The 12,118-nt window shown below is 44.9% G+C and overlaps 1 protein-coding gene across 1 annotated transcript in view; it reads right to left on the bottom strand.

The window, feature by feature from the left end:
* LOC146177746 (kelch domain-containing protein 3-like) overlaps positions 1-12,118 on the bottom strand; it is an 84,994-nt gene that overhangs the window by 64,513 nt on the left and 8,363 nt on the right. The window contains exon 3 of the mRNA XM_084581630.1: positions 10,908-11,095. Coding sequence (XP_084437756.1) covers positions 10,908-11,095 — 188 coding nt within the window. The remainder of the gene's footprint in view (positions 1-10,907; positions 11,096-12,118) is intronic.

The raw sequence follows: 12,118 nt of genomic DNA, 5'->3' as shown, positions 1-12,118 counted from the left end.
AGTCTTATTATTCCCGCCCTGCTTCATTTACCTAGAACACACCGGGGCTGCGCTTTGCGGCAGTGGTAATGTTATGTGGTGGACCATGCTGGCATTCAGCAAGTGAAGAACGAAGTGTCTGGGTGTTCGGACGAAGACGACGCAGAGCGTTGAGTAGTGCAGTTAAGCGGTGCCCGTCGATTTCAGAGTGGTGTCGCCCATCAGTGCGTGATTTCCACTCATAACAATATTTTCCGCAGTTATAAAGTTCCCTCTTATTTTCATTCATGGACTCTCATGTAATTTCGCACTTAAAGCGTTGTTAAAGTGCGCACAATCTGCGGTCAATTTTTTTCTTTTCCAGTGATTCTATGAATATATCATACTAATTTGTTTTGCTCGCTGAACTGATATTTAGATGCTGGGTGTATATATATACACCTTTGTTCGCATTGCATTAGTTACATTAGTGATCAGTTTTGCCTATTTTAGGATTGAAAACAAAACGTATTTGCGTCTTGATATGTATGTACATTTTATTGTATGCTGGCCTGCCTTGTAAAAGCTGTCTGCGCCTCGTCAAGATGTTTACTCGCAGCTTTTAGCCCAGGCAGCCGACAGGAATATTCTGAGAAATAAAATTGAAATTGAATTGAATTGAATTTGACTAGCAACGCGTCTGTCAATGGGAGACGGGATGCAGGAGGCAAGCGAGATGACAGCCTCTCTACAGGAACGGGTTCTATACTTTACCAGAGAGAGTGCTGCTGTAAGTTTTTGTGATGTTCATTCAGTGGGGCCCTGGGTAGGACCACACTAGCAATACGAATTGACTTGTAGGCCCGGCCACTGAAACTTACTGCTTTTATTTATTTGTTATTCAAGTGGTTGACGAAAGGGTAGTCCAGTCCATTTTGAGCTTGGACTGTATGCTTAGTCATGTGACATGGTTAGGCTGAAACCATTTAGGGGCTTAGGACCAGTTAAGTAGCGGAAAGTAGTTGTTTTTGGTAAATCATTTTTTGTCCTTCCACTTTTACTCTAAATATATATTATGGTCTAAATATACGCTCTGGTACCATCATCTTCAAGCATGCCTCCTGGTCTTCCATGTCGAACTACATGACTGATATATATTCTGGTGTTTGTTGAAGGCAACATCTCTGACACTAAATGGCACTGTGCTCCTTGCTGAAAGTCAGGACAGGGCCACTTAATGTGTTTGTCATAGCTGTTAAAAGATTAGGACACAGAAGAACAGTGCCAAGCTGTCATGGAGAAAACTAATTTATCCTTCCATGGTTTGTATTAACAATAACTCATGTATAACTTCTCAGTTTGCGTTCTCATGATAAAGCAACACAGTTCCTGCTCACTGCAATCTGATCGCAGCAATGCAGGAATTGTAGCAGAAAAACACAGCTCTAAAAATTAAACATTGATAGATAATACTCCTGTGTCAACCCCAAGTGAAAGCATAAAGTGTGGGGCTTCAGTGACAGCGGAAGCACTATGTTCTAGCCAAGGGCTGTGCTGGTCATCTTGTCTGTATGTGGTAAGTAGTTTGTCTTTCATGTGTGTTGCAATGTAGGGCAACTAATAATGTGCACTTATGCTTTATGACACAAGGCTGCCATATCTCATGTTCTTTTTTTACTTGATGCTCATTTATAGTTTCACAAAAATTGAACAATGCCACGCTCTCTGCTGTTGTCTACTTGGCTTTAAAAGTTGTAAACTAGAAAAGTGAGAAAGGTGCAGAAAGCAATACGTTTCAATTATATGTCGGGCGCAGACACGTAGTCATGTTCAGTATGTCGCTACTATGTTTGTTAACACAAGTGTGCAAGTTTACTGAAAGCAGTTTGTGACACCTTTTAGAGCGAATTTGTTGTCGAGACTGTGTGGCTTATTGAGCGCTTAGCAGGATGCAGAAGAATGTGCGCAGGGTGCAAATGTTGAAACTGCTTTGCTGTAACGTGAACAAGCAATCTGATATCAGGTGCAGGAGCCACACGGCAATCACTGCTTGTGCCAGATGATGTGCCTTTAGCCTTGCACTTGGCGAGAATAGAGCATTAAAAAAGGGACAAATGGAAGCATTGGATATCTAGTATTAAAGGAAAACAAGGTTTGAGGGGAAGTCACAATTTACAAGCAAACATTTCAAGAAGAGGACTTCTCTTCGTCCAGGTGAAGACTGATCCTCTTGTTGAAATGTTTGCTTGTGAACTGAGGCTCATGCTCAACCCTTGTTTGGTTTTCTTTGTTACTGTGTATACATCTTTCCCTCATACTGGTGAGTGGTCACGCACACTTGCAATACTCTCGTATAGTGTGTATGAAGAAAAACCTTCAAGAAGCTGTCAAATTAAAAAAGCATTAGCTGCTGTCGAGAAAGCCATTACTTTTAATATTGTTTCAAACACGAAAAGCTAATGAGTGTGTTGGATTGCTCGTACAGCTGATAAAGCTCCACTTGACAATTGTTTTACGAGTCAGCCTTTAGAGCAGCCTCAAATCATTTCTTGATAATAATGGCCAAGTGTCGGAGAAAGCACATAATACGTATATGCAAGGAAGATGGTGTGCATCATTTTGTGTGACCAATCTGCATTCACTTTCACTTATTGAGGGGGTTATTTATGCTGCAGTTGATGAGGTGATGTATGGAGATATCTGCCAAATCATTCATTTATTTTACTGATATTCTTTTTTTTTAGTGTGCAATGTTTACTTCACTTTTACTTCAGCACATATCCCGTGTATGAAATATCCAAGAACTAAACTTGATTGGGGCAAGACGTATGAATGGCCATCAGGAACTTAGGTTCAAAAGATGAGCTCATCTAAGTTCCATTTTGAGCACAGATAAGCGGTTGATTTCAATACCTTTTTGAGTCAATTCAATGACCACTTGATTGGTTGATTAATATAGTATAAGCTAATTCTGGATCCGATGTGTGTATGCATGTATGACTACATTCCCTACTGCTTTGGAAATTGGCGAAGTGTTATACGCATACGAACAAAGATTTCAGAACTCTATCCCCAACCAAATATTTATTTATTAGAACCCGACGTTTCGGGACTAACTCGGTCCCCTCCTCAGGGGTGACTAAAGTTCGGAGCCCGCAGTAGCAAGCAGCGGCCTATATGCTTCCCCTTTCCCAAAACGTGGCGGAGTCCAATTGTGTATGCGGAAGGTAGCATCCCCTGTTTCCTATTCACTGCTGCAGCTGTCAACCGGATGAACCACGACTCCACGTGGGGTATTTGAAAGGGTTGGTCTCCACGTCAAAGACGCTCACCTCCTCAAAGGCGATTTTGTGGTCGGCGCGTTCGCAGTGCTCGGAAAGGGGGTTGCTTTTCGAGTTCATTCGCCGGACGTCATATTGTGCTGTAATATGCACTGACGGAGATTTTTTGTTTCGCCGATATACGAGGCCGAACACTTGGAGCACGGTATTTTATAAATAATGCCTGGTTGTTTTTCTCTGGTGATACGGTCTTCCGGAATCGGTAGAAAACGGCCGAATATATAGGCAGGTTTGTGCAACGCACAGACGTGTTTGCGCAGGATGCGTACAAGCGCCTCACTAGTGACCGCCACGTATGGAAACACAACGGGAGGGCGCTTCGTCGTTACCGTGCTGACATACCCTTTTGTCCTGCGAGCTCAGCGGCGGGAAGTACGTTGATTAAAGGCGCGTGTGTAGCCATTTCAGAGTGGCGAAAACGGTGGCCTCTTTCGCTTTTCTTTCCGCCTCGGAGGAACAAATGTACTCAGCTCTCCTCAGAAGAAAGGAGACGATGGAGGCCTCATGCGCAACGGGGTTGTTTGAGTTGAGCTTTCAGTAGCGGCCGGTATGAATGGGCTTCCTGTACACACTGAATTTTAGGTCTCCCCCTTGTCTTGAAGTTAGGACGTCAAGGAATGGTAACTGATGGTCCTTTTCCCGTTCCAAAGTGAACTGGATAGAGGGCTCGACCGCGTTCAGGTGCGCAAGAAAGTTTTCAACTTCTGATTTTTTTTGTGGTGCAAAAGCAGTCGTCGACGTCATCATCATCATCATCAGCCTGATTATACCCACTGCAGGGCGAAGGCCTCTCCCATATTTCTCCACTTCACCCGTTTCTGTGCTAGCTGCATCCACTTGACCCCTGCGAACTTCTTAATCTCATCCGCCCACCTAACTTTCTGCCGCCCCTTGCTACGCTTTCCTTCCTTTGGAATCCAGTTTGTTACCCTCAGCGACCATCGGTTATCCTCTCTTCGCACTACATGTCCTGCCCATGTCCATTTCTTCTTAATTTCGACTAGAATGTCGGTAACTTGAGTTATTTCTCTGACCCACTCTGCACGCTTCCTATCTCTTAATGTTACCCCTACCATTTTTCGTTCCATCGCCCTCTGGGTTGTCCTCAACTTAAGTAGAACTCTCTTGGTTAGCCTCCACGTTTCAGCGCCATAGGTGAGTACAGGTAAGATGCAACTGTTATATACCTTCCTCTTTAGCGATACCGATAAGCTGCTTGACATAATCTGCGAGTGCTTGCCAAATGCGCTCCATCCCAATCTTATTCTTCTTGCTATTTCCTTTTCATGGTCCGGATCTGCGGTTACTACCTGTCCTAAGTAGACATATTCGCCTACTACTTCCAGTACATTGCCACCTAATGTAAACTGCTGTTCCTTCCCGAGGCTGTTGAACATTACCTTAGTCTTCTGCATATTGATTTTCAAGCCTACCTTTCTACTTTTCCTGTCTAGGTCATCAATCATTATTTGTAGTTCATCTCCTGAGTTGCTTAGGAAGGCAATGTCATCAGCAAATCGCAGATTACTGAGGTATTCTCCATCCACCCTTATCCCTTACTGCTCCCATTCCAAGTCTCTGAATACTTCCTCTAAGCAAGCTGTGAATAGTACTGAGGATATTGTGTCTCCTTGCCTAACACCTTTCTTTATGGGAATTTTGTTACTTTCTTTATGCAAAACTATGGTTTCTGTGCAGCCACTATATATATTTTCCAGCACTTTCACGTATGGCTCGTCTACCCCCTGATTTCGCAATACCTGCATCACAGCCGAGGTTTCAACTGAGTCAAATGCTTTTTCGTAATCAATGAATGCTATGTATAACGGCTGGTTATATTCCGAGCATTTTTCTATCACCTGATTGATGGTATGGATATGATCGATAGTAGAGTACCGTTTCCGAAACCCTGCTTGATCCTTTGCTTGATTGCAGTCTAAGGTTGTCCTGATTCTATTAGCGATTACCTTAGTAAATACCTTATACGTAAGAGACAGTAAGCTGATTGGTCTGTAATTTTTAAGGTCCTTAGAGTCCCCTTTCTCGTGAATGAGGATAATGTTTGCATTCTTCCATGGTTCCGGTACCGTCGATGACACCAGGCACTGCGTATACAGGGTGGCCAGTTTTTCTAGCACGATATCCCCCCCGTCCTTCAGCAAATCTGTAGTTATCTGATCCTCTCCAGCTGATTTCCCCCTTTTCATAGTTTCTAGTGCTTTCTTGACCTCGTCCTTCGTCACTGGTGGAACGTCTGACTGTTTTTCCCTACCGCCAATCTCATTACGGTCCTGACTACTTTGGCTACTGTAGAGATCTGTATAGAACTCCTCGGCTACTTTGACTATCTTGTCCATATTAGTGATGACGTTGCCTGCCTTGTCCCTTATCGCATACATCTGGTTCTTGCCTATGCCCAATTCCTTCTTTACCGCTTTAAGGCTTCCCCCGTTCTTTACAGCATGCTCAATTTTCTCCATGTTATACTTCCTTATATCGGCCACCTTGCGCTTATTGATTTGCTTTGATATCTCGGCCAATTCGATCTGGTCTGTTGGATTGGAAGCTTTCATACTCTAGCGTTTCTTAATCAAATCTTTCGTCTCCTTAGACAGCTTACCGGTATCCTCTCTAACTATCCTACCGCCTACTTCTACCGCGCACTCAGTAATGATATCTCTGAAATTATTGTTCCTTGCCTCTAGGGTTATGTCGCCATCCTCAGTTAGAGCTGAATACCTATTCTGTAGCGAGATCCTGAACTCTTCTGCCCTCCCCCTCACAGTTAATTCGTTGATGGGTTTCTTTCTTACTAATCTGTTGCGTTCCTTCTTCAGATTTAGGCTAATTAGGGACCTCACCATCCTGTGGTCACTGCATCGCACTTTCCCGATTACCTCTACATCCTGCACAATGGCGGGGGTTGAACACATTATGAAGTCGATTTCATTTTAGTCTCTCCATTAGGACTTTTCCATGTCCATTTCCGGTTCTTCCGTCTGCTGAAGAAGGTATTCATTTTTCGTAAGTTATTGCGCTCTGCAAACTCAACTAGTAACTCCCCCCTGCTATTCCTAGAACCAATGCCATAGTCACCTACTGCCTTGTCTTCTGCCTGTTTTTCCCGTACCTTGGCATTGAAGTCGCCCATTAGTACAGTATACTGCGTCTTTACTTTTCGCATTGCCGATTCTACATCTTCATAGAAGCTTTCAACTGCCTGGTCATCATAACTACATGTAGGTGCATAGGCCTGTACAGCCTTCAGTTTATACCGCTTATTAAGCCTAATTACGATGCCTGCCACCCTCTCATTAATACTATAGAATTCATCTATGTTACCCGCTACATACTTATTGACAAGGAAACCTACTCCTAGCTGTCGCCTCTCTGGTAAACCTCGATAACACAGTACATGCCCATCCTTCAGTACAGTATATGCCTCATTCGGCCTCCTAACCTCACTAAGCCCTATGACATCCCATTTCATGCCCTCTAGTTCCTCTAACAGCACTGCTAAGCTAGCTTCACTAGCTAGGGTTCTAGCATTAAACGTTGCCAGGGTCAGTTTCCAATGGTGGCCTGTCCAGCGGAGTCAAGCTTTCTTAGCACCCCCTGCTGCGGCACAGGTCTGACCGCCGCCGTCGTCGACGTAACCAATGAAAACTTTTGGCTTTTCTTGGAAAGATTGGAGAGCTTTCTCTTCGATGGCCTCCATCGTTATGTTGGCAGGAGTGACTGAGATCGCGGCACCCAAAGCCGTGCCACTTGTTTGTTTGTAAAATTCCCGTTTGAAGGAAAAGGCCGTGCTGTTCAAGCAAAACTCCAAGAGCCGGCAAAGTTCTTCCCAGTTCAAGCTTGTCCTCACACTGAGGTCACAGTCAGCTTCGAGTGTTTGTTTCTCTGCGGAGACGGCACTGGGCACAGGAACGCTGGTAAAGAGAGAGACCACGTCGAAAGAAACCATGCACTTCCAGTTGTATACATGGGAAAGAAGTTCGACGAGGTGGCGGGAGTTGCGTACGTGCGTCGATGTTTTGTCGGTCAGGGGTGAAAAGTTTCGATGGAGATAGTTAGAGAGGGCTCGGAGCGGAGATGAGGTGAAGTCAACGATGAGGCGCAGCGGAATACCAGGTTTATGAATTTTGGAGAATTCGTAGAATGTGGGTGCCGGGCCGTTCCAATATATCGGAGTAAGTACACGTGTTTAGACTGAATGCAACGTTTGAAAATAGCAGCCAAAAGCTTATTCATTCTGGTCTGAAGTTGAGTAGTAGGATCATTACTTAATTTTTCTCAAGCTGGGCTGTCGAGGAGTAACCTGACTTTTTGCTCGTAATCCTGTCGTAATCCCAACCAGGCAGAGTTCCGCTGAAGTTGTTCTCGTTTAAGTCATACGCATGCGAGCGCTTGACAAAAGTGGTGCCCTGCAAGCTGGCTTTGTCCCTGGCGAATTACCGTTTATTTGAAAATACATTAAAAAACAAAGGTGCGCTGCGCCTCGATCGGTTTACCACCGTAGTCCTCACAAACCTGTCGCCGACAAAACTATACTGATTCGGGGATCTTATTCAAGTGTGATAAGCTGCGCCGTGCGCCGTTCAAGATCGAGTGCAGTGTCACGCGTGGCGTGGCCTGCAGATGTCGAGGCGATCGTCGTAGACTGCTCCCTTCTGCGTATTTGGTGATGACGTTCTTAGCAGAACGAGCTTAAAAGCGCTAAGAGCAAGTTGTCACAGCTAAGAGTTGTTCATAGGTGCCTATAAATATGTATGCGATGCGTGCAGACGGGCTGCGTAGTACGTATTGTTTACTCGCACTTGTGTGTAGGTGTTCCGTGCGATGTAGAAAACAGTTGATACCAGGAAAAGAACTCGCACAACAAGAACTGATGAGCCTATATATAAATTGTCGACGGAACTTTCAGTTCATTCCGCGGTGATTGTAATTGCATCGATTCTCTGGCGCCGATCAGGAAATGAATCAAATGATGTGGCACTCTTCTGATACGCTCAGCAAAATAGAACAGTTGGCTCACAGGAAGGGAAAGGCGCAGTATCTGTCACACTTGTTTCTGTGGACACCTCAACTGGGTGTTAAGGGGAGTGAGGAAGGTGGGAGTGAAATTGTAAAGAGTTAAAGAGGAGCCGTAGTGGAGGGCTACGGAGTAATTTCGACCACCTGGGGATCTTTAACGTGCGCTGGCATCTCTCAGCACACGGACGCCTCTTCGTTTCGCTTCCGTCGATACGCAGTCACCGAGGTCGGGTTCGAACCAGGGCACTCCGAAAAGTAGTCGGGCGTCTTACCTCTGCACCACCCCGGCGGGGCAACGCTCAGCAGAACGCTGCAAGATCGGTTTTCTGTCGTTATTGTTTTTTGTTTCTTTTTTCATGGGGCTGCATGCTAGCGCGCTTCCATAGCGCGAGCGAGCGGCGTCTGCTACTGGACGTGTTTAGCTCGTTGCATTGTTCGCCCCCAGATGCCACATGTATTGTTTGAATCGCAGATATTAAACCCTAATTCTGATTGGACAGCTACGGATCCTCAAAAAGAACTCGTTCCCGCCTCTCTGAATCGACAAAGCGCATACGCATTAGGAAGAGCATCGAAACCTCTTCAATAAGTTATCTTTAAGCCCAACATTCCAGTAAGTTCTGTAGGTATTTAAGAATTTACTGCCAGCAGCTTATCGCCTACATGGTCTTTTTGGTAATATAAAGCCTGCGAAACATAAGGAACACCCTCTTACGCTGCCGCAGTGTGGCGCTTTCAGATGCGGTCTTGACAGAAAGAAGCGGATAGGCTCGTGCTGTAGTTGTCAGTGGCCGATGGTGCTGTAAGCAGCCCTAGAAATGCGCCAGTACAATCTGCCAGGTTATTCAAAGCATGCTCCGTAGCCGTAGAGAATGGATGGTATACAACCCAGAGCTAGGAAGTTTTAACGAGCCATCTCAAGAACGAAACAACAGGAAGAAGAAACGTTTTCCAGTGTCCTCGCACAAGCAAGCTATCATACGAGTTGGTTCCGTATTTGGATCTTACTGTGCCACATCAAAATCAGGTCCGACAGCTAATCTGGGCATCGGTAATGTTCTCGTTTGATTCGATGAAAGTCGGTGGAAAGTGCTACAATAATGTAGCTCACGAGAAAAGTTATATTTCTGCGTGCTTGCTTTAAAGGGCCCATGAGAAGCTATTTACTAAACTTATGAAACATACACTGGCAATACGTACCCCATCGACTTTCTCCGGTGCGCAAAAATGTTCAGCTGGCTTTATTAGCACCGATAATGAAACGTTTGCGCGTTGACACAAAGACAAGACAAAAAAAAAAAACAATGACGAGCGCTAACTCACAACTGAAGTTTATTCAAGACGGAAGCCCAAATAAATAGGAAGGAACAACAAAACCCAAACAAAGCTTTTTTTTTCTTGGTTCGCTTTGCTTGGTTTTTGTTGTTCCTTCCTATTTATTTTGTATTTCGTCTTGAATGAACTTCAGTTCCCTTATCGTTGGTTTTCTTATATTTGGGTCAACGCGCAAACTTTTCAGTATGCATGTCAACCAACTAGCCCGACTTCCCGCTCTCCTATTAGCACCGAATATATGGGCAATGAAAGATGTGCTCAACAACTCCCCTTCAGCTCAACCTTCGCTGGCGCGAAAGAAAACAAGACTAAAACAAGTAGCGACGGCATCCCACCAGGCCCCGTCCGGCCCGTGTAGCCTAGGAGCATCCAATGAGCGGGCTCGTCCAGCAGCCCCACTGACGACGGTAGGGAGGTTTGCGCGCGGGTATATGTCTCCTCCAACGGTTGCAAGCGGTCGCCAGGAGCACTTTTGAAAACTATTTGTAAATTATTGGCTTCATACAAGACTTTAAAACTTGACTCTAATGCTCACTACGACCACCTGTTTCAATTTCTTGCATTAGAATTTTACCGCATGTGTCTTTTTAGGGGCCATTAAATGCCAGGAACGAAACAACAGGAAGAAGAAACGTTTTCTAGTGTCCTCACACAAGCAAGCTATCATACGAGTTGGTTCCGTATTTGGATCGTACTGTGCCACATCAAACCACGCAGATGTTAAGTTGTTAAAAAATACCAGGTTCCTCCGTATCACTTAGTAGCGGTTTGCCGCCTACTTTTATGCCCCGCCGCGGTGGTACAGTAGTCAGGATGCCCGACGACAGCATACGGCAGTATCCGTGTTTGAACCCAGCCCCGGGCGTCTGCGTTTCAATGGAGACGAAACAGAGAGACGTTCGAGTGCTACGCCATGTCAATGCACGTTTCCAATACCGCACTTCTTCCTCTTCCCGCTTTCAATCCCATCTTTCTCCCGCCTGTTTTGCGCGGTTCATGTGTCCACAGAGAAAGAGGGATGGATACTGTGTCTTTCATTTTTTGCAAACCATTTATTACGTCTATTTTCATCATATCCTTGGTTATGTCACGCTCTGTGTACATGCGCCGAACAAATTCGTTCTTCAGGATTGTCTCTGTCGAAAAGTATTGACATGTGTTTGCTTCTTATTTAAGGGTACTACACGTACACATCCAGTTTATTACAATTAAGAAACAAAGATATGCTGTACACACCATCGTGATCAGGAGGTGCCAGTGCATCGTGTCGAGGTCAAAAACGTACACTTCCTGGGAGACGCGCTCGTCGTCATCCTCCATGCCTCCGAACACGTACATACGGCTGCCCACTACACTAGCTGAGTGGCCCTCGCGTGGCGCTGGGGTGGCACCAGTAGTACGGGGACGGAACCACGTCATCGATGCTGTGCATGCATGAGATAAAGGATATGAGTTTCACCAAGACGTTGTGACCAAAAATGCATTCCAACATCCCAGAATACATTGATCTGCATTTCATACTTTTGGTGTGTAAATAAAACTGGTTTCTTACAAGACATCGAATGACAAGTTTCATTGAATCATCTCGTTATTTAGCTGCTAATATCTCCACTTGATTCTAGTATAATATACGCTGGAGCAGTTAATTCTGCCCTAGTGTTTTCCTTTCTTGATATGGCCCACTTGAGAACATTCACGTCAAAAATATAGAAGGAAATACAACGACTGATTGATTTTCTGCATATTCCCTACATGTAACCAATTTGTTCGTATTCCTCATCAGCCGGAGGTAGCGACCCGTCTCTTCTGTTGTCGAGATAAGACCGCATATTAGGGCGGTGACTAGGCTCGTCACTTACGCACACAAATGACAGCGATTTTTCACTTACGCCTGATACTCAGTTGCCACTCGCCTCACGTTGCCGCGAGAAAACAGCGGCAGTTTCTTCGGTGGCTGCCTTAATTCTATCTGCACAACATGGGCCATAATTGTTTAAAAAAAACTAATCTCAGGCTGTCTTCTAGACGATGTAAAAAATGACGCCATCAATTACAGGTTGTTGTTGAGGGGTCAAGTGGATGCAGCTCGAACAGGACCTGCTTAATTGGAGAAATATGGGAGAGGCCTTCACCCTGCAGTGGGTATAGTCAGGCTGAGGATGATGATGAAGATGATGATGATGATAATTGATCTTTCTGGGATAGCTTTTAATCACCAGGTGAGCAGTTGCTTAGCTTGACTAGGTATATATTTTGTAAGGAGTTCATTTCTGAAGACAAGTGCACGAAATGTGTTTATATAGTTCCGGGACGAAAGTGTACCGCGATGAAGGTATTTCGCTGTCTCTCACTAGGACCCGGATCTTGCACTAAAGGCTGACCGTGAAGTACGTGCAAATACTTATCTTTGCAACAAGTGGTTCTGCACTGTGTAATGAGTGTGTACT

This window comes from Amblyomma maculatum, chromosome 10 (assembly GCF_055883805.1).
Source record: "Amblyomma maculatum isolate TAMU_Amacu chromosome 10, ASM5588380v1, whole genome shotgun sequence".
Classification (NCBI taxonomy): domain Eukaryota; kingdom Metazoa; phylum Arthropoda; class Arachnida; order Ixodida; family Ixodidae; genus Amblyomma; species Amblyomma maculatum.
Note: the sequence above shows the minus strand (reverse complement) of the source record. Positions and strands in the feature narration are given on the sequence as shown.